The sequence below is a fragment of the Aptenodytes patagonicus genome, chromosome 8 (genome assembly GCF_965638725.1).
Source record: "Aptenodytes patagonicus chromosome 8, bAptPat1.pri.cur, whole genome shotgun sequence".
Classification (NCBI taxonomy): domain Eukaryota; kingdom Metazoa; phylum Chordata; class Aves; order Sphenisciformes; family Spheniscidae; genus Aptenodytes; species Aptenodytes patagonicus.
This window is the reverse complement of record NC_134956.1, coordinates 22,793,565-22,821,559: the sequence shown is the minus strand read 5'-3', so window position 1 is coordinate 22,821,559 and position 27,995 is coordinate 22,793,565. Positions and strand designations below refer to the sequence as shown.

Genomic DNA, 27,995 nt, shown 5'->3' with positions numbered 1-27,995 from the left:
AGTATAAAATATACCCGCCGGGAGCCGGGGCAGGGCGGCGCGAAGCTCCGAGAGCCGGCGGACGGGCCCCGACCCGCCAGCAGCCCCTGCGCTCCCCGAGAGGCGCCGCTAGAGGCCGCCGCGCCGCCGCCCGGGCCGCGGCTCCTGGGCTCGCTCCGGCGGCGGCGGCGGCGGCTCGGGCTCCTCCTCCCGCCTCCTCCCCCCGCGCCGGCGGCTTCCCAGGCTCCTCTCCGGGTAAACAGCGATGGCCGCCGAGGAAGGAGGTGGCGAGCCCCGTAACAACATGGGGAACCACCTACAGCTGGTGCCCGGTAATGGCCGCGGCCGGCTGGGGGCGCGGGGGGAGCCGGCGGGGCTCCGGGCCGAGCCGGGGAGGAGGCGCTAGGCCGGGGTGGGCGTGAGGCGCCGGGCCGGGGCTCCGCGGGTGGGGAGAGGGCCGGACCCCGGTGCGTGGGCGGGATCGGCGGGGAAGGGGCGGCGGGGAGAGCTGTGGGGCCGGAGGGGGGTTGCCAGGGAGGGGGCATGGGGCGGGAGGCGATGCGGGGAGCGGGGACCGCCTTCCGCGGGCCTGGGGAGAGGGTGAGGGCAGGCGGAGCGGGGCCGAGGAGGAGGCTGCGGGGCCGCGTGGGAAGAAGGGGGGCTCTGGGGAGCCCGGGCGGCGTTGCTGGGGTGGCCTTTAGGTGGGCGGTAGGCGGTGCAGCGCAGACGTTGGCTTAATGGAGCTGCAGCCTTCCCGCGGCAAGTAACGGGTGTTGGCACGTTGGTCGCTCGCAGCCCGGATTGACTGAACCCGCAGTTCTGCAGTGGAGGGAGAGTTACTCGCTCAGTGGGTGTTTGGGCATTGGGCCGCCGATCGGGTGAAACGTGCTGTGAAGTTGCCACCAAAGTGGGCAAATGCAGACGCTCTTCTCTGTTCAATTTGACTTCTCTAAAACCGGACAAAGTCTGAGGAAAACGTTTGTTGTTGTAGAAAGTCTCCACTCAATTTAAATGCTCTCTAGTGCCATTAATAAGCAGAGAAGCAAGAGGTGCTGTGCACAGGACTCGAGTTGGCAGTGTTGGGTTCCACACGCTGTCCAGACTTCTGCGGTATTTATCCTGGAGCTTGTGGAACAGCCTAGCTTGTCCGTCCACGTACACCAGCGTAATTCCTCATGTGGGTACCAATTGCATAATAACACGTCTTTTTCTGATTTAGCATATAGTGCCTCCAAACCGACAGGAGATCATACGGTTTTGGAAGCAGCTCGTGCTAAACTGGAAAAAAACCCCATTATTTCAGACTAAGCATGCAAAGGAGAATGTAGCAGTAAGTCCTGCCAGTAACCGATGTCATTTCCTACAGCAGGAAATTGTATTAGCATTTTATGTCTTTATATTTAAAATAATATGAAAATATTTCCTGAATATTTTAGGAAATAGAGCTTTAATATTTTCTACCCTGTTCCTGTTTTTTTTGAATGAGGTTCATATTTCCTCATTTCTGCACAAAGGTGTTGAGAGTAGATTTGGTAGCGTTAGCGGGCCAGGATGAGCATCCGTGAGTGCCGAACCTGCCACGAAGGAAATGTGAGCCGTGTCACGCAGGGTGCCTTTGCACTAATCTTGAAATAAAAAAAATCAACAGAAATATGTATAGTTAGGGATGTAAAAGATGCAGTTCCTTTTGCCTTCCGTCTCCTGTTCCTGTAGTGTGATCGAGGAGGAGAGTGAAGACGGTGGTGTTTTTTTGACACTCACATGGTGCTGCTGCAGTAAAATGAGTCATCGTTCCTCTCTGCCACCACACAGCAGCTAGTGTGCGTTTTTGGCAAGAACGAGCAAAAGTTTGCAGGGCACAGTTCTTTCTAATCAACTGCTGTTAATTCCTTTTGTGTTCAGAAAAATGAGTGAAACAGCCTCTCTCTAAAAGGCTATTAAAACTGCTAATGATTGATGCAACTTGATGAGAGTGCATGCAAACCAGAATGTAATTTTTCATGAAGTCAGCTTCCCTCCTCCACCCTGCACTGCTGCCCCAGAACCAAGCAAAAACTTCCTACTCTTTCCCTCCATCAAGCTAAGCAAAATGCTGGCTGTTTTGTATGTCTTAAACATTTTGCAGTCATTCATGGTTAGGGTTCCTAACTGAATATAATGGAAGAGAAATTTCATAAAGAAATGGAATACTTTTTACAGTAATTAGGAAGATGATGTCTTATTGCTTTAAGTTCTGTAATTAGGTAAAACGCCAAAGAGTCTGTAACCTCTTTTCTTGTCATGCTGGATCATTTCTTGTTGAGATAAATACAATACAGCATGGAGCCATAACATCAGCGTGTCGTGCCATGCCTCATACAGAGGAGGTTCTGTAAACTATGCAATATTAAAAAAAAAAAAAAAAAAAAAAAGGTGAAGCAGAAAGACCATTGACTAAACATTTTGTAAAGAATACATTTAACAAATGTGTCTGAAGGCCGAAGAGGGAAAGAAAAGGATCTCCAAAACCAGCTTAGAATGTCTCCTTCATTGTTCTCTTGTCCTCCCACTCTCAGAAATAGTAAGATCTCAGTGAAAGCGGGTGGTGGTGCTCCCACTTCTGAAGGAAGACTCCTTCCTTCTGGAGCATCTTTTGTAAGATTTGCCTACAGTACCTTTCAGATAAGATAATCACTCCACCTTTTAAATTTTCAACTCTGGATTATTTCTTAAGATACTAATTGCAAAGGCAGTCAACTAGATAGACTATTGTAAAGATATTTTTCTGCCTATCTTGTAATGTAATAGCTTTCAAGATCTAAATGATGTTTTTCAGCACCACTGGGATTATCCATTACCCAGGAGCTATTGGTGTAAGAATCCTGCATATTGGTCTGCAGAGTTTATGATAACGTCTATTTTAGATATAGCATGGTGTATAAATACTGTTTGTGTTAAAAGAAGTAATTTCTGTAATTACTTTACAGAAGTTAACTGTAAAGTAATACAGTTACAAATGTGTGATAATTACATTGCATTTGTTTTGGGTGAGTATTTGCAGGCATACATTGTGTGGTAATGCACACAACAGTCAGTGAAACCAGCATTTTAGAGATAGGTATATTTTTTTATTATCTTCAGTATGTTTTTTTAATTTACTTCTAAATATTTTTTGCAGATTTTATACAGATAAATGCACTTTTTATGTGTTTCCAAAATAAAATATACTGATAATTTAACCGTCCTCTTGCCTGAAAGTAATTTTAGAATTGACACCTGGAACTGAGAAATGGGAAGAAAGTAGTAATTTTTAAATACTATTTTGAACCTGAAATCCTTTGCAGGGTCATGTTATTTGCTTCCTTAATGGTTGCCTTTGCTGGATTTGTGCGTGTGCTGGGGTTTGTGTGTGTGTTTGGTATATACACGGGAGAGGCTGACAGCAGTGAAAGTGTCTGAAATACCAGCAAGAGTCTTTGCATGAATATAGAGCTTCAGAATACTTTTAACTCGCTTGCTTTATGTGTGCAGTTATATTGTTCAGGTTTGTACTACTTCAAACGCTGTATTCAGCATCCTACAGGAAATTAAGTTATCTGACATCCCGGTGTACAGGCAGAAAACGTTTAGAATCGAGATAAGGAGATATTACTGTAGTGAAAATCTGAGCTGACAGAATTTGTTTATTATTTTCTTCCAAGAAAAGTTGTACTTTAGCCTTTCAAAAATAAATTACCAGCTTTTGACCCTTTCTGTAGAACGGTGATTTTGCTGTAACAGCAAGAAAATTATTTTTCACAAGTTTACAAATACAAAAGTTGCTTCCCCGTGAAAGCCTGTAGCCTGGGAATATTGAATGCATTTCTGTGATTCTCTGATTTTTCTCAGTATCTTAGTCTTTGCTGATTGATTTCTGCACAATATTTCGTATGTGCTTATTAGCAGAGAGCGAGGAAGAGGATGACAATGAAATGGAAGTTGAAGATCAAGATAGTAAAGAAGCTGAAAAGCCAAACATCATTAATTTTGACACCAGTTTGCCAACATCACATGTGGTATGTTCTTTATATATCGTCCATTAAATACATCTTGAAGAGGTTTTGATTGTTTTTGTGTAGTTCTATTGTAATATCCTTAAGCCAAAGACCTAATTTTATTTTATCCTTGTCAATCACCAAAACCTCTTATACTACTGTCATTTGCTTACTTACTGTTTTCAGTATTTAGGTTCTGATATGGAAGAGTTTCATGGAAGAACGGTACATGATGATGACAGCTGTCAGGTGATTCCAGTGTTGCCCCACGTGATGGTGATGTTGATTCCTGGACAGACGTTACCTCTTCAGCTTTTTCGCCCTCAAGAGGTTAGCATGGTGCGGAATTTAATTCAGAAAGACAGAACGTTTGCTGTTCTTGCATACAGGTAAAATACACGAGTGGGTTTACTGATGGTGTGCAGCATGTATTTTTAGCACAATTTCTTTGGATACTAAACCAAAAGCAGATGGTTGCATCAGTTCTGTGGTGAATAACATAAGTTGTGGTTTGAAATTGTTTGACAAAAATGGTCTTCCGATACGTAATGAAAAGGTTTTCATGTCATATTGGGTAGCTGCATGACAGTATCACATGTTTGTATAGAGAAACAGTAAGCGTTGATCTGCTTTCCTTGTTTGAGCATCCTCCTTGATTTCAGTAACTGTTTGAATGCACTGCTCCATCTTGCTTAAAGAATAAGCCTTGATCTGAAATGTAAAAATCAGATTCTTGTTTTGAGAACTGTATTGTTGTAAAGGTGTATTTTCTTGTTTTGTGTGTAAATTAACAAGCGCAGACAAATGTTTCACAATAGAGTTGAGACAGGTGGTGATAGAAAAGCAGAAAAGATAAAAGGCTAATCTGTGCCAAAAGAAATTGGGAATGCTCCTCCCTCTTCCCCCGATTTACTGTGGTTTAATTATGTAGGAGGTGGGAACAGTTATTTTTAGAAAGTCAATCTAAAGAATTTTGGTACTTTCAGTATCTGCATTTCAAATGCAGATACACTGGTGATCCCTGTGTTCCTGGAATTTCACCTTTAGACCCTAAAATAAAACCAAGTCAACTGGCAAAAACCCCCAACCAAACAAAACATTAGAAGCTGCTTTTAAAATGGAAGAATAACAATTGCAGTTAGTTGAAGGTATTTTACCAAATTTACTGTTTTGATAAGACTAATTGTGTACAGTCAGTGCAGGTGGACTAACTCGTGAAATCTGAATGAACAATGCTGTTTGGAGGGTAGGTAACCTTTTTAATTCTGTTACTTTTAGTAACGTACGTGAAAGGGAAGCACATTTTGGAACAACAGCAGAAATATATGCCTACAGAGAAGAGCAGGAGTATGGAATTGAAACAGTCAAAGTGAAAGCAATAGGAAGACAGAGGTTCAAGGTGCTTGAAATAAGAACTCAGTCAGATGGGTAAGAAAATTATGTATTTAACTCTACATACTGCAAATCTTGTTTTGCCAAAACACTTACATTTTACTGCAGGTGCATCTGCCCTTTCAGTCACACAGTTGACTGGTTAGTATAGATATTAATTGGATGCTTAATCAGCCACTTCTCTGGTTATTAAGAACTTCGGACATTTCCTGTTCTAAGACTCACATTTTAGTAGTTAATAACTTTGCTATAAAATTCTCTAGAGAATATCTACCTGTAGTTTGATTTGTTGTGTGTGAGAAAACATCTGTCAGAATGACTTTGTTGCTGAAATTTAAGTCAGGAAAAAGATGTTGATTTGCCTGCATTGTAAGTTCTAAAGTTTTATTTCACCATCTCTCATATCCCTGTTTCAAACTAGATGTGAAATGAGAGGATACAATATCAAGTGTGTGCCTTCTGTTGTCTTGTGGAAAGCCTCCCTGGTAGCGACCAGATTCCATTCCTTTGAAAAATTGTAACTTTCGTTTTCTGAAAGGAGACCTTTCTAGAGATGGTCTGCACTGGACGTGTTCCACTTCGTAACTTTATGTGCAATTGCAGCTCTGAACTGCTGCAGGCAAGTGTCTGACACTACAGCTAATAACAATATGCTTGTCCTTTTTTGTACTTTGAGTGATCTTTAAGTACTGAGCCTCAGCAGCATGCAGAAGGATTCAGCTGCATGATTCAGATATGGAGAGGACAGTAACTGTGCCCAGAGGGGTGGTGGCTTTCATGAGAAGCTGCCCGTGAAAGGGGAGGACTGGAGTCTGGTAATAATGGGGAAATAAGTCGCTTCTCTTGTTCGTTTTTTTCCCTTTGTAAAACATAAAAGCACACTGAGATTTCTGGATAAATACTTGAATGTGGTTCTTGATTTTTGCTAACTGCAAGCAGCCCATCATTTTCAGTTTCTCAAATACTAAATCTTGTTTATTTTAACCGTTGTCACAGTTTAGTACATCCTTACCTTCAGCAAGTGTTACCTCTTCCTTTCTGACTGTTCACTGATAATTCACTGATAGAAAAGTGCTACTTCTCCTGTTACTGGTTGACAATTCTTTTCATGTGCTTGTCAAACATACTCAAATCGGCTTTGATAGGAGTATTCTTTTCTATATTCTAGTCCTGTTCTTTTCTATATTCCAGTGTGATACCTGCGATATTTAAAGGCTCCTGACAGTTTTATCATATTATGTAATTAATACCTTTGTCTATTTATAGAAGTGGCTGAGACCCTTAACATTTAGTTAAGAGTATGTTGAGTCTTCTGTCATTCTCAAGTTCTTGACATCATGCATTACATCATGAGCCTCTGTCAACATCACTGTCCACAGGTACAGGCTCCAGACATTGAATCTGTGAGCATGTGACAATTCTTAGCACAATTGCTAGGGGTTTTTGTAGCCTTTTCTGCAAGGCATATAACATCTTGCTCCAAATCTGTAAATCTAAAGCTAATCATCTGTGTTCTGCTATTGTTCCGTATAGTGGCATTGCTTTAGAAAGAGGCCTAGGAACAGTCTGAGCTCAGCATTTTCTTACGCTTTTACGACCTGCAGCTGAAGAAATGAAGAATACGTGTGCTACTTGCTGTTTATTGCTATCTAACGTTTGGTTACAGATAACATATTCCAAATTTTACAGCTTAGAAAAACCATTGCTTGAACACAAGATGGCAGTACTTGGACAGCTACAGTAGCAGTGGCATTGTTACTGAGAATTCAGTATCCAGAAACAGGATGTATAGTGATTTTGTTGTACTGTTAAAACATTTTATTATGATGGTTTTATATCTACTGGACTAGCAGAGATCACTTTTACACAGCACGTTCGCAAGTTTCTTAAGTATGAATTTTTAAACGTGTGAAATAAAGGAGGCAAGATTAATCTTATCATGGCAAGCTCTAGATTTGTTGGAATGACTGAAACTATATAGAGTTACTCTGCTTTCAGATAGCTGCATGCTTGGGAATTCTGTAGGGATGCATATGGGATTCAAAACGCCTGAATTAAGCTAGGGTCATTGCTCAGTCTCAGTATTCTGGCACTTCTCAGAACACAAACGCTTGCCAGCATTTCTTCAGAGTAAACCTACACAAGTAACAACAGGCAAAATGACCAGAGCCCTACATAAACAAACAGGGGTCTGTATATTATGTGTATGGAAGCAAGATTGGAATCAGTGTTTACATTAATATAATCAGAATAACTGATGATTTACCTGAATATCTCAGCTGTTTCAACAGAAACTTTACCAGGCTCATGGATGAATGCTTCAAGTCTCAGTAATATAGTCAGTATTGGAATGTACTTACCCATTTGTGAACCTCTTCCAAACCATCAGCAGTAAGAAATGCTGAATATTTTGCTTTGGGGAAAACAAAAACCAGGCCTTTTTGATTCAGTGGTTGGGCTAATTAATTCTCATTAATTCTGTCATTTGCAGGAGTAATCTCTGTCAGGTCTTTTAAACCTTACATGTACATTTACATTTGCAGTTTTGTACAGTGAAGTTCCTAAGGCTTTCTAACTCGATACCGGTGCCATTAGGGAATCTGGTGCCGGTGATCGGAACCCTAATGAGTCAGCCATGAGGGCCGCTGGCATGAGGTTAACAGGCAAGGTGCTGCCTGAGGGACAAGGATAGCTAGGTTAATATGTACTAGCTTAGTATCTGTTGCTGGCACGAATGTTAAGTGTCTTGACACATGGATATCTGTAGTGAATATTGAGAGAGGTGGCACACTTCAGAGGTCTCTAATTATTGGAAAAATGAATGTTTTCTTCTACAGTGTTGTCCCTGTAAGTACAATTGGAAATTTGTAATGACATGCATCTTAATATTTCAGGATTTCTGATGCATAATACTGTTAAAATGTAAAGTCCTTCCTGCTAGACAGTATTCTTTGTAGCCACATAACTGTTGCTGAACTCTTTGTGGACTAGGTGACCTGGTTAATGCTAGGATATTAAAAGATGATCAGAGTCTATATCCTATTTCTGCTGATTTTGAACTCTAGCTAAGCACATAAGCTTTTGTGGTTTGAAGATAGCAAACTGCATTTCAGCTAAACTTCCTTTCTGAGGGTTTGATACGTAATAGCTGACTATTAGTTTATACCAAAAGTAACTTGAGGAGACAAAAATCTAAAAATACAGTGCTGAGATGGTAGAATATTCTGCTGTGTTGCCACAGCCAATCTGGCTTTAATTCTGTCCACCGTAATCCCAACAGATATCTAGTGCTCTAAAATACAAAGACAGCCCATTGTATCCCATGGAAAAGGAAGCTAACTGTTCGGGGGGGGAAACCCAGCAAAGAAACTTTTGCTGAAAAAGTTAAAGCAGTGATCTTTGTAGAGTTCTGTATACCAGTGCAAAAAATATTTGGAAAACAGCTAATTCTGGTTTTTAAAGGAAAGGGAAAAACAGAGATTGCTTCTGTCTTCAATTAGGTAGATCAAAGTCCAGTCAGCACAGTGGCTTTAATAATTTAGCCAAGGGCATGAGATAATCTGTGTTCTAGAATAGTATATGTTTGGTTTGCTACAGATATACTGTATGCTCCCTAAGGTAATTTGGTTTACATTAATACAACATTAAAAATCTGATTGAATGGATTGCTGCTTAAATTCTGTAGTACTATGTAGTGATTACATCTATTACACAAGCCTATGTTTTTACAAGCAGTAAAATCCATTTTTTTTAAACTCTTGTATATGTGTGTGTATGTCATCTTTTTTTTTTTAATCAGAATCCAGCAGGCTAAAGTACAAATCCTTCCTGAGCGAGTGCTGCCTTCAACAATGTCAGCAGTACAGCTGCAGTCTCTCAGCCGATGCCATATATTTCCTTCTTCAAAACCTACAGCGTGGCAGGACCGAGCTATACATCAATGGTGGCAGAAATATCAAAAGGTTAGAAGCTAGTTGTGGTGGTGTTTTTCTTCAAATTTTTGATGGTATTTTGAAAATCAATATAAAATCCCGTCTGTTCATCTTTAGAGGAGGATGCACAACTGGGATGCTGGATGCCAACCTCCTGCTTTTGTCATGTATTATGTGATTGTTTATCAGCCATCAACAATGGGGAAATACACGTTTTGTATTATGAGTTCTCTTTGGTTTTAATTACAGTATTATTAGATTAATATTATTACATAATAATTCATGTAATATTACAATTATTATTTTTTTACATAATCAAAACACCTCAGAGAGAGTGCTGTTTGGTAAAGCTTGTAGATGGAGAAGTGTTGGTGGAAGAAACCAGTAAGTTTATAGGATTTTATTTGTAGGAAGGTCAAAGAAACATCTTGATTTTTACTGACATTGCTTTGACAATAAAAATTTGGCAATCAGTGTTGACAGTGCCAGTGCTTTTCTGTTGTACTTGTCATAATGGTGTGGTTTTGGAAATAAGGACGCTTTTGTAACTGTTTCTTTGTGACTTTGATTCAGGTAGAAGAGGTCTTTAAAGAGCAGAGGTATTTTAGGGGTGACCCCCACATTTCAGTGATGAAACTGAAGACCTGTAATGTCTTAGTTTGGAATCACAATTCCATTTGCTAATTTTGCTTTAAAACCTGCATCAGTTAAAGGATTAACTTCTGCACCTGCAGTTACTTGTTTACAGAAAATGTGGATCTGCGTTAGAATGACAGACTCAGTTTTTTTCACTCAGTCAAATATTCCCACACAGATGATTGCTAGCTAACAACTAGGCTGTACTTTATAGTTTTGAGCATGCTTTATGTTGCACTTTCATCTTGCAGATTTTTATATAACATGTATGTAAAGTTCTTGCTGACTTTTGTGCTTAGTCATTTGCTTTGTCAGATCACAATTTTTCTATACAATCCACTTATTCTGGCCAATTGCACATGTATTTCTAAGTCTGTTTTTTGATTTATTAGTATTTGTTCAACAGATTTACCTTCTGGGGTAGTCAATATGTAATCCCCTTTTTTTTCCTTTTTTTTTTTTTTTAAACTGAATTTAGAAACTTCCTTAAATTTTATTATGGTACTAAAAGTGACAAGATAGGAAAGGGCCATAGAAATCTCTGATTTTTTTCATGCACTCTGCATATGTTGACATAGTAGTTATTAGCAGAAGACGGTGCTTTTACACACAAAGTGCGTGAATTAACAGTTCCATGGTCTTATTAATATTATTTCCTAGAGCTTTTTTAATAAGTATGCGGACTTTACACTTCTTTAGAGGAGGAGAAATAACCATTATCAAGATGTTGTTATTGTCATTAGGGAATTAGGTTCTACTTTCCTAGAACCTAATTTTGCTTCACTGGCACAAATTCTGTCTTTGCTTGTTTACAGTATTTTTGCAGCACTGCAGCTGTGACAGTACTTGGAATCAGGAGGGAATTCACACTGAGATTGTAGGGCAGCATTTTCAAGAGTCCTAAGTGGCTGCTGCCAGGCCTAAGCTACAAACTTTTGCATTGCTCAGCAGAATAATAAGGTGTGATTTGTGCTGGAGACAGCTGCGCTGTTTAAAAGGTGCTAAAAGATGCATTTATACAAGTGAATGTGCACTTTTACCAGTATACAGCATTTTCCTTTAGGAGTCTGAAATAAAATATACTGTCAAAAGGATAATTTTGCTGGAATAAATTATGTTTCCTGTAATAAGCACCATGCTAGCGTATCCTACCAGCATAGTTATACCAGCAAAAGCCTTTTGAGTGTAAACCTAGCTCATTCTCAGGCACAGTGCAAGCTTTTCAAAGACTAACTATCATTAACAGTGGACAAATATGCGCGGTAAGGTTAATGGGACAAGATCTAGCGCTGAGGTCAGTAGGAGAGGATGTGGTGAAAGAGGGCAACCTGACACTTTTGAAAAAACTAAAATTGTGGCTTGCTTATTATTTATTTAACCCACCGCTTCAGTCAGTGGCATGTAAGAGGAAAGATACCTTGAAGTCTTCTGTATCTGCAGAGATCTTTGGAACTACCTCCAGAAATTAATATAGAATCCTAGTAACTCTCCTCATTGTCAGATGCAGTTAAGGTTTGGATTTGTTTTTTTCTTCAACGGTTTTGAACTCTGTGGCACACACACAAAAAAAAATCATTAAGAACAAAAAGCTATTGATTCTCAGAGTTCTTGAACAAGTTCATCTATGAGTTAACAAGCCCAGAAACCCTAAGCCTAGCGGGGGTGGGGGCGGAAATCCCTTTCCAAGACTGAGTCTAGCTGATGATAGCTGAAATGCAGTGCACGTCTTTTGTGGATTGAGATACAGATCCAGAGTAGGGGCATTGTCCTACTGACCTCCGTCGCTCTACTGATGTCAGTAGAACTGTGACCGTTTCCGATATGACAGGCTGTACCTCTGTATGTTTACTAATATAATGAGAAGCATTAGAAAATGGAAGTTGCATTTTAAGAATGGTTTCTACTCCATACAGGAGCTGACCCCATGTCAGCTGTTACAAAAAATATACTTGCTAATTAAAACAATAACTTGAGTTTTGGTGTTCCTGAATTCTTTCTTCAAAGTACCATTTATTTGCTGTGGATCTTAGTCTCTATTGCCTGATTTCCCCCCCCCATTTGTAAAATAAGGGTAGTTGCCCTCAAAGGGAAAATGGAAATTTAATTTGTAAGTATTTCTAGAACAATTTGAAATCCTCATTTGGGAAGCATTGTGGTTATGTAGTGTACTGCTTTTTAGATTTTTATTAACCTAAATCTATAAATTTAAGTGTTCTGAAGTTACTGTAGAGAATTAGTTAACTAAGCAAATAACCTTACACTGCTGGAAATTTGGTGGTTAAGGAATTCAGTTATAATCTAAGTTTTCATGTCTGCAGGATATGCACAGGCTATACACAGGCTGAAGATTTTTTAGAGGTGGTATTGGTGGCCATTTGTATTTTGTTCCTCCGTATCTGCTCTGTACTGTTGTGTAGGTATTTTTGTACACAGTTCAAGTGAACGGGTTAGTCATGCTCACAGTGAAGTATGATACAGTAGCACTGGCCGCTCCTATTAGTAAAACTTTTATTTTGAAAGAATACCCTTCAATAAAAAATAGTTATGAGACCTTCAGGGTTTTTTTTCCTATTGTTTTTGTTTTCCTCCTCCACATTTATTTCTTACTCAGTGGTCTATTTGGGTCTTAATTTTTCTTCATAGGATGTTGTTAGATGGAGATAGTACAGTATTTTGTTCACTGTCATTGGGAAGTTATAATAAAGCTGTTTAATAGATTTTCAGTAGGCTGGCACAAGCACTGATGTTCAGTAAGCATTTCTGAAAATATGATTTCCATGAAATAGATAACCAGAATGAGAATGGCTAGCAATATATGATTAAACATCAAGACTACCCAAGTTGTCTTAATCAGTGATTTATTCTGCTGTGAGAAAGCATCCTCTGGAGCTCCTAACTTGCGTGTTGGTATTTTTGGTTATGTTTTTAAGAGATTAGTTTTCCATTTTAAAAATATCATCATAGATCCTTTGAATTTATATATGTTAGGTTAAAATACCTGATACGGCCTATTAATCTCCTTCTTTCATTTTATTTATGTATTTGACTAAATTGATATGAATAGTTTAATCACCTTACGTAGTGGTTTGCTGTGGTTGCTGAAGTAGCAACAGTTGACGGAGACTAAGGAACAGACGCACTATCTAATAGTACTTAAATTTTTTGAACTGTCTACATTTCAGATGCTTTTTTGAAAGGCATAATTTCTTATTACTAAACATTAGAAATACTTTTTTAATGCTGAGACAGGTATTCTGAGAAAATCCGTATATTGTCTGTCTTGTACAGAGGTCTTAGCTCTCAATGCGTTTGAGAAGTGGTTTGGAAGCTTCATGTTGAAGTACTGGTCCTGATGGTGATAATTTGTTGTGTCTTTAAATAATCAGGTCTCTCTTCTCAGTTTTATTTGTTTGAACAAGAACTGTCCCTAAAATCTGCTAATGTTAAAGAATAAATATTTGTGGTTTTGGTTTTAGAGGAAGTTCCACTGTGCAAGTTTGACATCTTGGCCTCCCTGGCTCTACTCTTTATATGATGCTGTAAGTTCACCCTGTGTATTCCCAAATAATCTACAGTTAGTTTTGTATGTTTTAATATCCAATTATTGGATAATGTAAAAGCTTTAATTTTTTTTGGCTCGTATGTTACGTTTTAAAGAAGTTTATAGTTTTCAGTTCACCGTGAAAAGAGCAGGAAGGGCTTCCCCCTCTGTATAGTTGTTCCCTCGTGCTAGAGCATGTGTCTGGGGCGGATAACAGAGGTTCAGGTTCCTGCTGTGTTGTCTCAGAGCAAAAGCTCGATCCTCTGTCCCACGTGCTCCAGGTGAATGTCCTAACCACCAGGGTGCTGGATAGTCTTAGGTCTGTCTTTCCTGTTGGAGTTGGTTTACTCTTTAAAACGTACATATTTCTTTATATACCTAGGTATATATGTATATTAGTACATAAAGTAATTAGTGTAAGAGAGGCAGAAGTAGGGAGCAGGCTAGTCCCCATCTCGGTTGTACAGTTCTAGAATTTTAACAGTTGTCTTCTTATCTCAAATGAGAGTTATAACCACCATGGGCCATTGGTTCATTTTGGCCCGTTTCCCATCATATTTTGCTCTTAGTTTAAAGTATGTAGATACAAGATGAGTCTGTTGTTATTGTAAGTCTTAAAAGCTAATGTCCACTTAGGGAAAATAGCTTACTCTACATTTTGCTTCCTTTTTTTTTTTTCCTAAGAAAACAGAAATACCTATGTATTTAAATTAGGCTTTTCTTCTAACAAAAGGAAACCTTGATGGAAAGAGTCAAGAGGCAGCTACATGAATGGGATGAAAATCTTAAAGATGAATCTCTTCCAACAAACCCAATAGGTATGATGTTGTTTAGCCCATGAACTAATTTTTTAATTTTTTTTCAGTTTCTTAAGAAAACAAAACTTAGATAATTACCTTTTATTGGCAGTCCATCCCTCACTTCCAGTTTCCAATAAATTTTGATGATTGGCTTTGACAAAAGGATGACAGAGCTTTCAAAGACATAAACATGCTCCAACCATGCAGAAACATGTTCAGTAAAAGAAATAGAACTCCATTGTGCTCCATGGCAGGAGGAATGTGATCCAAGTGTTTCATAAGAAAACAAGAGCCAAAAGCATACTAGATTTTTGAAGTTATCTTTATCTAAGTCTAAGTGTTACTATATATAATCTCTTTGTTCTTACTTCTTATTACCTCTTATCAGACATGAGGGAAAATAGCACCAGTAACCTAATTGCAAAAAAGCTGATATCAGATTTCATGCCTTAGCCGGCATTGGGGTTGTGCCCCAGTGGACCAGTCTCTTCTCTCTGCAGGTCTCTAGGATCTAATAAGATGGAAATTTCAGTTGAAGCCTTTCTAAGGAGAAAAACGTTCTTTCCCGTGTAGACTCTCAAATGCCTAATAAGGGGGAAAATTCAAACTGCAGCCTACAATTAAAATCAGTTAAGCACCAAATACAGGTCTGGGCTCAATAGTTTTGATGTACATGGAACTCTCGTTTCTGATTTGCCTGAAGTAGTGGTTGAAAGTACTTCTCGTCTGCTTTGCCCAGAGTGCTGCTTAGAGGACCATATATGGAAAGCATATGAAATAATCTGAAAACAAACAAAAAAATCCAGTACTTTTTTGGCACTTCTTTTCTCACGATTCACAGCACACTGATATTTTGCTGACTTAAATTTTCAGCTTTTGAATTCTTTTACAGTCTGTGAGGAATGGGGTGATTTCCAGCTTAGCAAGGTTTTTGTTAGCTAAGTTAAAGAATGGCTGTAGTAAAGTCCACTACCTTTTGTGTTTGTGACTTTTAATACCTGATTGAAGTTGCTGCCTGAGAATTTACTGTCATATTAACACTTTAAAAAAAAAAAAAAAAGTCTGTCGTCTTGACTGAATATTTTTGGATCTAATTTTGGTCTGCATTCAAATGTGGGGAAAAAACCCTCCAAAACCTCTAGAAGGGAGCGTATACAGAGCATGTCTTTTTCCTTCTCACAATATAACAGTAAAGAATACTTTCTTGGTACTAACGTGAGTAATAAACTTGTTTGTATGAAGGAGGTGTATGATTGGGGTTTTTTCTTTTAGTTTTTCCTTCTCTCATAAAAGCATGTCTGTCTTTTTGCAAAAAAAAGAGGAAGTGCAAGCATAAAGATAACCACGGGTGGTTGGAAAACAGTAATTCACTGTGGGAGTGGAAGTCTGTATCAGACAATGTTCTCCAGGGGTCTGTTCTGGTTTTAGAATACGTTACCTTACTAGCATTGTTCAGTCTCCACCACTGGTGATCTTTAAGTGTGGAATTAGACAAATATCTTGGCAGAGGTTTTACGTGTACGTGATCCAGCCTTAGATGGATGTACCGAGATGACCTCTAAAAGTCTATTATAAACCTAAGTTTTAGCACTCTATCTGTAACCGAGTAGAAGTAGTAGGTTTTATTTCTCTCTCAGATTCTAACAGGCCTGGTACTCTCTCATTTCTAGATTTTTCTTACAGAGTTGCTGCTTGCCTGCCAATTGATGATGCATTGCGTATACAGTTGCTTAAAATAGGTAGTGCTGTTCAGCGACTCCGGTGTGAATTAGATATTATGAACAAAGTGAGTATTTTTTCTTTACTTGTCATTAAATTGTTCTCACAAAAAAATAGGAGTGACTGTTACAATCTGTAACAAAAACATAGGAAATTTCCAAATAATACTTCTAGAGAGTGAATTTATGTGTTCTTTTATTTCTTCCTTCCCCTTTAAAAGTTTGCTTCAGAAAGAAAATGTGCTCTCTCTCAATACTAGACTTCATGTTTGGCAGCAAGCAAGAAACATAAAATAATACTTGCTTGTGTTAGAAATCGTATTTCAACGCCCCACAGCACTTTTTTAGCCAAGAGATGGTGCTAGAAGTCCAATGTTGCTCATAACCATCTTAGGAACATCATAATCCCGTAGTAACAGTATAATATACTGCAATCAAGTAGCTTTGTGCCATGAAACCTTGTGGATTTTGTAACAAAAGATAGATCTTCCTAGTATTGAGCTATTGAGTGTAAATCTAAGTATTGGACTGAAAGGATTTTTGCAAGAGACCTGTATTGACCTGTTAGGCAATACCTTTTTAAGATGTTCAAAAACTTGTCTTCCCTTCTTTCCACTGCCATGGCCATGTAATGCTCTAAATGTAGGACGTTAAAGTTTTATTTTTACATAGTACATTTCGTTATAATAATATATACTTTCTTAATAATAATATCTACTATAAGGAATATTACATATTATAACTGATAATGCAACTAAGTATCAGTGAACCTCATGTTGAATCCGACTGTTTTAGGAACAGCATTTGCAACAATATCTCCAACAGGAGTTCAGATTGCTATTCGCTTTGCAAAGAGAAAAAGCCATTGGTATAAATACAAGTTTTAACTGTAAACTTGTTTATGTGTTTGATGGTAGCTGGAATACTTACTATTTAATTTTACTAATTTTACTATTCAATTTACTATTCAATTCTTGAATGGAGAGACAAATTAATATTTTGTTAAGACATTCGTATCACAAAGAATAGCTATACACATCCTGGTTGACCCCCACCTTGCTGGTTGTAAGCTTGCTGGGGGTACCAAAGCACTGTCTCAAACGTTAGTGTAACAGAACCCCAGTCACTGTTGTGTTTGTCCACTGGATATAGAGCAGTGGAAATTTTGCCTGTTTGCCTAAGAAGTAGTGCCTGTTTCTGGGCAAAAGAGAACCAGAGCAGCATTTTAATACTGTTCCTCTTCCCAAAGTTCATGCACCAAAAATCTAAGAGGCAATACACAGAGAAAAGGAGACAGAAAACATCTCTTCCGAATTCTGAGACAAACATGGACAGGTTTTTGCGTGAGACTGTATCAGATTAAACTTCATTTGTCTTTCCTGAGTCAGAAACTCTGAAAATATTCTGATACTCAGGTACTACTAAGAACTGTTCATGTTCAGTACATTGTATATTTTCTATAAATCCCAAAGAGACAAGAGGACTTAAGTTACCCTCATAAAATATAAGGTAAAGCTGATTTTTAGCCTGCGCCAAAAAGGTGTTTTCTTCATCAACATGTGACATTTTATTCTGTAAATGTGTTTAACGGTTCTATATTAGTGTGAGAATTGTAAGTGCGTTGTGGTTTTTTACAATTTTTTAGCAACATTTATTTTGGTCAAATCCACTCTTTTTAAGCCAGGATTGTTTAATGAGAAGACAACTTAGCATATATTTTGGTTTACTTGAGGAGGATGGACTTAACATGTTTCATTTTCAGAATGCAATTTACAGTAATACAACTGATTGTAAGACCTGATCCATTTTCTTTTGTCTTTGGTATCAGTGAATTGTACTGTACTTTTAATAGCTTTTCCTGTTATTAAAGACAGTTAACTGTTTCTGTGCTTATTTTTAAAGGAATGCACATCACTCCCAGGTATAACACTTCTGTGAATTCTGCTTGAGAGTGCTAATTGTAGCGATTAGATAGGTTTGGAAATGGAGGGAAGGAATTAGGTAGCTGTCTTGGATTCTGAGAGGGATATATGAACATTAGATTATAATCTGTGAATAAGGGTGATATAAAAGAGTGAGCGACAGTGGGCGTTAAAGGTCCCTGGTAGGAGAGAAAGGCCAAGTGAGCTTGAAGAAGGGAAGTGAACTGGTGTATGATTATTTGTTACGATATTATGATATTTGTTCAATATCTTTATCAATGATCTGGATGAGGGGATCGAGTGCACCCTCAGTCAGTTTGCAGACGACACCAAGTTGGGCAGGAGTGTTGATCTGCTCGAGGGTAGGAAGGCTCTGCAGAGGGACCTGGACAGGCTGGATGGATGGGCCCAGGCCAACTGTATGAGGTTCAACAAGGCCAAGTGCTGGGTCCTGCACTTTGGCCACAACAACCCCATGCAGCGCTACAGGCTTGGGGAAGAGTGGCTGGAAAGCTGCCCAGTGGAAAAGGACCTGGGGGTGCTGGTCGACAGCCGGCTGAACATGAGCCGGCAGTGTGCCCAGGCGGCCAAGAAGGCCAATGGCATCCTGGCCTGTATCAGAAATAGTGTGGCCAGCAGGAGTAGGGAAGTGATCGTGCCCCTGTACTCGGCCCTGGTGAGGCCGCACCTCGAATACTGTGTTCAGTTTTGGGCCCCTCACTACAAGAAGGACGTTGAGGTGCTGGAGCGTGTCCAGAGAAGGGCAACGAGGCTGGTGAGGGGTCTGGAGAACAAGTCTGATGAGGAGCGGCTGAGGGAACTGGGGTTGTTCAGCCTGGAGAAAAGGAGGCTGAGGGGAGACCTCATCGCTCTCTACAACCACCTGAAAGGAGGTTGTAGTGAGGTGGGGGTCGGTAGGATAGGATGAGAGGAAATGGCCTCAAGTTGCGCCAGGGAGGTTTAGATTGGATGTGAGGAAAAATGTCTTTACTGAAAGAGTGGTTAAACATTGGAAGAGGCTGCCCAGGGAAGTGGTGGAGTCCCCATCCCTGGAGGTATTTAAAAGATGCGTAGATGAGGTGCTTAGGGACATGGTTTAGTGGGCATGGTGGTGTTGGGTTGACGGTTGGACTCGATGATCTTAGAGGTCTTTTCCAACCTTAATGATTCTATGATTCGATGATAAATTACTATTTATCTGTATAGTAGAGCAATGTTCCTCCCTCAGTCTCCAAGATCAGTAGACGGTGTGTTGAGAGTGTGGGGCAGAACCAATGTCACCTGCAAGAAAGGAGCTGGAGGAACTTGAAACACAGCAACAAGCCCAGAGCTTCTGAATAGAGGAAAAGAGAGTAAAGACGTAAGCCTGTGTAGTATCGATGAGTGGAGTGCAGGAGTCAGAGCTGAGGGAGGCTCAGAAGCACAAAGTATGATTTACTCAAAGTTTAAAAAGGAAATACACTCACATGGGGACTTGTCCAAGTGAAGATCCTAGGCGCAGCGTTTCGTTCCAAAATACAGTGGATCATTTTTTGGGTAATTTCACATGCATTACCCTTAAAAAGAGGTAGAAGTAATGCACCTCCTGAAAATTAATAGTAGTGTTCTACTAAGCTGATTTAAATGCTTATTTTCTGGGCAATGTCAGTGCTGAATTGTTTCATTCTACTTTCTAGAAATTGTAGAAGATAGATTATCTGTTATAATATTTAAGAGAAAGATCAATACATCTTACATATTTTGCTTGAGGAAATTAAAACCACTGATCTACAGTATTCTCAAATTTTAGAAAAACTTAATGGTTGCATTTGTACTCATCCACCTTTTCTGTGTTGTATCTTAGAAGAGCAAAGTTTTTTTTCTAAATTAGCTTTTAAAGACCTTAGAAGGTTGACTCATTTATTATCTTTGTGTAGTCAGATTCTCTTCTGTGTGTGGATTTTTTTTGCGGGAGAAAAAAGTATATAAATGTTTTGTCTTTTAGATAACAATTAATGTTTACCATAAATAATAGAAATTTTTTTTATCCTTTGCTAGAAAGAGAAAACATAAGTGACTGCTGCCCAGATAAACAAAAAAATTGGTACAAAGTCTATTCTGAGGGAAGGGGAGAGACATTTTTATTATTTGCCACTGTGCTGACAAGCGTCTGGAAATGAATGAAATTACCCTCTTTGTTTTTCCTTTCAAGTGTACATCTCTTTGTTGTAAGCAATGCCAAGATACAGAAATAACTACCAAGAATGAAATATTCAGGTGAGTTTATTGCTCTTAATCTTTGGGAGGTTCTTGATCAGAAACATTGGCACAGCAAAACAGATTAAGCTAGGTTATGTCTTTATAACTATTGTGTTTTCCACAACTCTAATAAAATTTAAGTAAATATTTATAGGGAATTTTCTTTATAAAGCAAAACAGGTTATTTGAGCTTTTTCTAATAAAAAGTTAGTAAATCCAAACACCACCTTGTGTGTTGTAACGGAAGTTAGTGTGAAACGCCGTGTTATGTCACCTTGCCACTGAAGAGTTACATGCTCCGCGGTGAGTTTTGAAATACAGATTTGTTACATATGAAATTTGGGATCTCGTGAGCTTTATTCAGAAATAAAAGGACAAAAAGGTCTCTCAGCACTTCATCGCGACTTCTATATGTTAACAAGCTTCAACGGCAGATTAAAATGCACTAATTGAGTGGTATAGACAGGCTCCCCGTATGTTGTCATGTAAGGAAATTGCCTTTTTATGTCATTAAGCATTGTGATACCTCTTTTATTTTAAGAATATAGGATTTAATCCTAATAACTTCACTAGACAGTATATTTGCATTATATATTTGACCTATACAATATCTTCCATGTTCAACAATGATAAGACTATACATTTTTCCAAATAATTGCTGCTTCTGGCAGTCTTGTCACTATTTTAATCTTGCATAACTAATATCTGTCCATCACATGATAATATGAAGGTTAAAAGACGTCTTGGTTTAACAAAGCACGACTCCCCGTGGTTTTCCTTTATCAGTGTGATAAGAAGCTGGCATGGTAATTAAAAGCCATTTCTTATCATCTAATCAAATGGTGGTTTCCAGAAACCACGATTCCTGCTGTGTGGGTATGATGTACTTTAACAGAAGAACGATGAGAAGTTAGTGTGATGAATGAACATTTTTGCTTGCTTGCTTCTGAAAGTTTTTAAAAGTTATATTTCAGACTAGCAATGTAGGTGTTACTTGGTTTTATTGGCAGTCGCTATTCAAAAGCAGCAAGTAAAATAAATTATGAGTCTATCATGTACTTTTTTTTTTTATACTGAGCTGTAGGTTTTTGAGGGACAGATTAATAACTGCCTTAAATGAGGTAGTTTCCATAGCATCCTGTCAGCCATCCTCTAAGTAACTTGTCCCCTGGAACAAACAGCTGGGCGAGGTTCATCTGAACACAGTGGTTTAGTCCTTACTCATGACGATATCTTGTTAAATACCTTTTCTGAAGTAGGGACTTGATAAGTAGGTAACAGGAATAATTTATGTCTGATGAATGCATCAGATTTATAACACCGGACATTTAAATTTCTGCAATTCTAAGAAAATTTGACCAATGATATTTTACATTAGTATCTATTTTCTTTCAATTTTTAATAATATAATTAAACATGCCTTTTTTTCCCTACAGCCTGAAGTGGTTCTTTTGCTATGGAAGATAGTTTTGAGCGTGGTTGGCAGTTTTTCCTCTGTTTACATTTGACCGCCTTTGGTTTTTGTTTCTTCCTTGAACTCTGACAAAATCATTAATTGTCTGTTGTAGTTTATCCTTATGTGGACCCATGGCAGCATATGTGAATCCTCACGGGTACATCCATGAAACCCTTACTGTATATAAAGCCTGCAACTTGAATCTCAGTGGACGACCATCGACAGAGCACAGCTGGTTTCCTGGGTAATAACAGTTAAAAGAGACTCTGTTAGTAAATGAGAGAAATTTGGTTGTAAATGCAGTCCTGTGACGGTGGAATAGTAAATATGCAATTCTTGAAACATAAGCCGTCATTTTGCTCGTATGAAAAACAGGAAAGTAAATGTAGACTTTTTCAAAATACAGAATAAAATGGAAAATTCAGGTAGAATGTTTTCAGAATGTCTCTGGAATTTTTTAAGTATATGGAAATTTTAAGATTTTAAAACATAGTCTGGCATCTGAGAGCCTTAAACAGGATACTGATTGTCTGGGAGTTTGTGTATAGTATTGTATAAGTCACAACTAAAATCATAATTATTGTTTCTATGCAGCTTTCTTTGATCATAAAGTAAATAAAGTGCAAATGGAAAACATAATATATAAATGCAATTATTCTACTGAGATACTTTTTTTTTAGATCTAAAAACTGAAGAAATGTAACATTAATTTAAAAATCACTAACTTTGTGATTACCTCTGGGTTTTATTTATTTATTTCATTACTATTATTTAATAACATATATTATTTTTATATATTATTTATATATAATTAATATATATAATAGATATTTTATATATATTATTTAATAATAATTATCTCTGTAAAAGTAGCATAATTAACTGTCAAGATCTAAAAGTCTGCCTAATAATGAAGGGTCTTGCATCAAAATGTCACCCCTCTCTGGTAGATTAAATTTAATGTTTTTTGGCTAGACAAGCGTGCTTCAGGCGCTCATTCAAAACTTTGAGTATTTAACTCTTGAAAATAGCTCAAATGTCAAACTATATTTGAATTTTAGTGTCACAAAAATATTCTTTAAATACTTTTTTTTTACCAGATCACTTTTCTGTGTGGTCCTTTCTGTGCCAGAGTGTTAGAAATCATTCTTCTGTCCCTTTTTGCTCTTCTGAAGCAGCGTGAAATAGCGCGTTGCTGTATCTGTAGCCAGTCCGAGGTTCTTGACTAGCGCACGTACACATTCACTCTTCCATTTTCTCGTGTTGATCATGGGTTTTTTCTGGATTATCACATAGCACTGAGTAATGACTTGGAGGGAGTGGGGCATATCTGTCATAAGAAATGCGCTCTTTAAGACTCCCTGAAGAAAACTTGTGGCTTATAATAGCTAGAGTTAATTTTTCTCACCCTTATGTGTTTTCTCAGCTCTTTTCTTCTATGAGGGTTCCGAAATACTCATATTCTGCATTTTAAAGCTGTTAAAGTAAAGCTCTGTTGCTCTGGGAAGTACAGTTCCCTGTTAATCTAGGAGCAGTGCAAAAATCACTTTTATTTCCATTAAGTAACTTACTCTCTGAGAACCATTTTGTGACTCTTCTTTAAGGCACACAGTATTTCATCATACTGTTGAAATGTGCTAGTAAAAATGCTTTAGTTGCTTTCTATACTTGAATGATGATTTTTTTTAACTTGTTTTTAAGATCTGTGGGGTTTTTAGGTGGGAGCTGAGCACCTTAATTCCCAAAGATTCTTTGAAAATCTAGCTTGAGACTAGTATTCCCTTCTTACCTGATAAGTGAGCTGTGTTCCAGTATTTCTAAGGTGTCTTTTCCTTCCACGTTAGCATCAACCTTTTGTTTTGTTTTCGATAGGTATGCCTGGACTATAGCCCAGTGCAGAATCTGTGGGAACCATATGGGATGGAAGTTCACAGCTACCAAAAAGGATATGTCACCTCAGAAATTCTGGGGACTGACACGGTCTGCTCTCCTGCCTCGGATTCCAGAAACAGAGGAAGACTCGGGCCACGATAGATCACCGTTACTCTGCCTGTAATCTAGTAACCTGCTTTGGAGGTGAACTGGCAGTAGTCTGTCTCTTAAACGCATCTGCTCAGTTCTGCTTCTGATGCTTACTTAAACTTAAAAAAACCCAAGAACCCACACCCGCACACAAAAACCAACCGAACAAGCAGGCTCACTACATTGGGGTTTGGCGTGTATCCACATTACCGTTGTTTCAGACACACTGAGAGCTGCAGGTTGAATCTTTCAGATGACAGCTGGGGAGAGGAGGCGGCATGAGACGCCAAGAAATCGATCTGAGCGCTCTGGGCAGACTTGAGACTGAACTTTCTCCTTCCTTGTATAATTTCAGAAAATGTTTACTGCTATCAACTTGCAGTGAAAGAAGGTGGGGGGAAACTAAAATGACAAATAAACAGAGTATAATTTATGCAATATATGTACGATGGTAGATACCAGTTACTTGCTGCGGAATATTTTCCATAATATACTTCAAAGTGTTTTTGCTGAGAATCCCTGTTTCTAACTACGTGGAATACTTTGCATTTTATGCTCGCGCTGTTTCTCGGATATTTGCTGAATAACCATCACGGAGAGTTACAAGGCCGAAGTTCTCTTCTGCCTGGGCCTGTGTTGGTCGTGTCGGTGGCAGTGCTGTAAGGGGCAGAAGGCAGAGCTGCCTGCTACCCACAGCCCCCCCGGCTGCGTTACAGGCTGCCCTCTGGAAGGAACCCGGGTGAAGGCTCCGGTCCTTAGACGTTGTCTGACACATTTAGAACCTTTGACTTTAGAAGTCTTAAATTTTAAACTATTTATGCAAAATATACATCAAATAGATTGTCACTTACTGTCAAATGTGCTTATATTTACTTTTCAAAATTATTTCTGTGAAGATTAGTTTACCAGCCTACATGCCCAGGGTTCTGTGAAGTACTGGCTAAAACACCTAACTATGGAGATTTTTCAGTAGTACGTATTTGGACAAGGGAGAGGCAACATCTCTAATTTTTTTTTCTTTTACACTTTCATATCATAAAGTAAAATTTCACATTATCACCCTTACCTTACAAACAGCAACAGTTTCTAAATAAAACAGAAATAAAAGGCAGTGCTTTTTTTTGGTTTGGTTTGGGGTTTTTTTGGTCTGAAGTGCTGTCTATGCTACAGAAATCGGGTGCCAAAATAGGGCAGCTTTTGCTGCTGATTAATAAATAAATTTATTAAAAAATAAAAAGTTTTTTTTTTCCCTTTAGAATGCACTTTGGTGATGGAAACTGAAGATTTCTTCAGTATGTGTACACACACTTTTTTTTTCTTTTGAAGCTTTATCATTCACTCTTTATTTCTTCACAGTAAATCTTTGAGAACTTGCATTGTTAAATATAAGGACACAAAACTACTGAAGGTTTAAGACATCAGCCATTACTTGCTCGTTCTCACTCGCGCCCCTACGTCAAACACACGTAGCATGGACAGATGACTTCAGTGCAAGGCGACGTCAGACCTCTCTACAAGACAAGTAGCTGATTTAATGGTAGTGTGGGACCTCTTGCAGCGCAGCTGAGGAGACACCCAGATGTGACAAGATGCTCGATGCTGAAAGGCTGCTGGGGTAGTTTGTTACGCTGGGTGTGTAGAAACTAATGATTGTGTAACTCAGGTTTAGTTCTTCGAAGCCTTCTACCTCTGTGCTTCTGCGTAACTTTTGTTCTCTCCGTAGACATCTGTAATACCGTATTTAATTTTGTGTGCAGTGCTCTGACTCGCCAGTGAACTGTGAAAAGCAATACTTCTTTGAATATAATTCTGAACAAATAGAGGGTGAATGATGGCTCATTTTCTTCAAGAAAACATTCTGTATTTTGATTACGTTTCTATAATAAGCTTTCAAAAGGCTGAAATGATAAGCACTAGTGTGAGAGTGAGACTGTGAAACCTCTGTACTTGGATAACCACTGAAACCATACTTAGCTTTCCCCTCACGCCATGCACATGCACACACACACGTACACACGACACGCACATGCGTGCACAGAGACGCACACACTGCTTAGCTGTAGGCCTGCTTTATTTTTTCCCTCAACGATAACTACTATCCATTGTTCCCATTACGCTCAGTAGGGCTTGGTGGTGGCAAGAAGTTTGAGGGTGCTTTGAAGTACCTTCTGCTGCCATTCGATTTAAGCATTCACTGAGGGTATGGTGAGTGAGGTTTTCAAAATTATTTTCTCAGCTATCGCTGAACTTCATAAGGTCTTTGGGTTTTTTTGGCCGAGTCTTTTGGATTGCCTCAACTAAAAATGGCATTATGTTGGCAATGTTTGAATACAAAATAGGCATATTTTTGGTATTGTGTGTATATAGTCAAATGTAAACTAATATAATCAAGTGAGATAAGTCAGGAGTAAATTTAGCACTAATTTAATTTTATTGTTGATGATGTTCCATCTGCCTGACCTGCTGTGTAATGTTTGCCGTTGCAAAGTCCATGACACTTTCCAGGTTGAAAACAAGTGCGATTCAGGTTGCCACGAAGAAGATGAATCCTGCCGTGGTGAAGCTGGCCGTTACAGTGCTGCACCTGCAAGAATGCTCAGAACGTACAGCATGTGACGTGCAGGGTGGATGTGGACTCGTGGATGGTTCTATACATTGGTTAATATTTTCTATGCTGCTTTTCTCCTTTTTGGAGAGAAAAACTACTGGATTGGGATTGTGGAAAGTTATTACTGACAATGTTTTTGAGAGCTAAGTACAAAGGAAATCACATTTTATGGTAATTTCCTACATTTACTACATTGACTGGTTGGCACGTAGCTTCATGCGTTAATTAATCCAATATTGACTTGCTGGCTGCTGCCAAAAGGGATCATTTTTCTCTTCTCTCCCACCGTAATCTCTGTCCTTCTTAGTGAGCTCTAGGAATTAGGCAGTCGCAGCGCCGGTGTCGGGTCTGACGGAGGCAGGAGGGACGAACAGGCGTCTTGTAGGGACAGAAGAGGGACTGCCCTGCACAGCAGCAGGTCTCGGCTGGATTGGCGTATGTGTAGCATAGAACCGCTCATTTTCAAGCTGTCGTTGCAATAGCATAAAGACGTCATACAATCGGAGCCTGTAATATTGCAAGTTTTCTTATATTTTAGTTTAGTTTTGATGAATAGGTAGAATCACATAGGACACTTGCACACGGTCTAAAACATGTTCAAATACTCTACCGTTTGTTTTTAATAATGCTATTTTTGTATGTGCTGCAATTCATTTTGGTCCTCTCATTGTTTTTTCACCTTTGTTTAATTGCTTTGTAAAAGCTGCGGAAAGGGCAGCACGTTCTCCGCTTTAACTCTTCCTCTGTCTGCCTTTTGAGACAACTTTTCAGAAAAATCTTGTTGCTTGCAAACATTTGCAAAGAATAAAATTCAACTTGTTTCAAAACTGATCTTTTTTTGCTGATTGTTGGGATGGGAAGAAAGAAAATGTTTGGGTTTACATTGTGTTTTAAACCGGTTAGCTTCAAAAAGTAACATGTTCAGTAAAGGGAGTTTCAGCTGCAAAGAATGTGCAGAGAAGGTAAGAAATGACATGGAGAGAGCGTAGGTTGTCATTCCAATGGATAATCAAAATGAAACATTAAGTCCTTCATCTCAAACAATTTTCTCTCTCTCTCATCTGTGCGCTTACTTGCTTTAGTTCACCTGAGGAGTAATTCTTAGCTTCAGTCCCAAATTATTTCCCTCCATATTGACTTCCCAAGGTCTGAGAGTCCTGATGGTTTTTCCAGCGCCCCCTTTATCTCCAGTTTCTCCCACGAAGAGAAATGCGTAGGTAAATACGTGAGGGGGGGGGGTTAGGTAGTGAAAGTACGGAGAAGATGCGTCTGGAGGCACTTTGAGGAAAACTAGTCGGAGGCTTTGCAGACAGGCTTGGCAAAAGCACCCCGAGTGAGGGAGGAAGAGGTGGGTGTGAGCGGTGAAGCAGAGGGTGCTGGGGTGAGGCCGGCAGCGAGGGGGGTCAGGAGGTGCTGGTGGAAAGAATTTTAAGCTGCATAAACATCTGCTGAAACCTAGGATTGCCCCAAGCCTGTCGCTTTAATCACACACCGTCCTAAGGTCTGTGCCGAGGACAGTTCAACCAGGAAAGAAGGTGTCGTGGTTTAACCTCGGGCAGCAACTGAGCACCACGCAGCCGCTCGCTCACTCCTCCCTGCCCCGGTGGGATGGGGGAGAGAATTGGAAGAGTAGAAGTGAGAAAAACTTGTGGGTTGAGATAAAAACAGTTTAATAATCAAAATAAAATAATAATAACAACAACAACAACAATAATAATCATGTAATAATAATAATAAT

At 39.0% G+C, this 27,995-nt stretch overlaps 1 protein-coding gene across 3 annotated transcripts; it reads left to right on the top strand.

The window, feature by feature from the left end:
- Positions 1 to 197: 197 nt before the first annotated feature.
- CRBN (cereblon) lies at positions 198 to 27,088 on the top strand. Of its 3 annotated transcripts, none has more exons than XM_076346695.1 (11): positions 198 to 311; positions 3,904 to 4,013; positions 4,179 to 4,381; positions 5,271 to 5,420; positions 9,184 to 9,346; positions 13,429 to 13,491; positions 14,227 to 14,311; positions 15,964 to 16,079; positions 20,125 to 20,189; positions 21,740 to 21,871; positions 23,500 to 27,088. In XM_076346695.1, the coding sequence occupies exons 1-11, from the start codon at positions 245 to 247 to the stop codon at positions 23,681 to 23,683; spliced, it is 1,338 nt and encodes a 445-aa protein (XP_076202810.1). In that variant the 5' UTR covers positions 198 to 244; the 3' UTR covers positions 23,684 to 27,088. The 3 variants fall into 3 exon arrangements, with proteins under 3 accessions (XP_076202810.1, XP_076202811.1, XP_076202809.1); XM_076346694.1 differs by having other exon boundaries at positions 199 to 311; positions 3,901 to 4,013; XM_076346696.1 differs by lacking the exons at positions 13,429 to 13,491; positions 14,227 to 14,311; positions 15,964 to 16,079 and having other exon boundaries at positions 3,901 to 4,013.
- Positions 27,089 to 27,995: the final 907 nt, after the last annotated feature.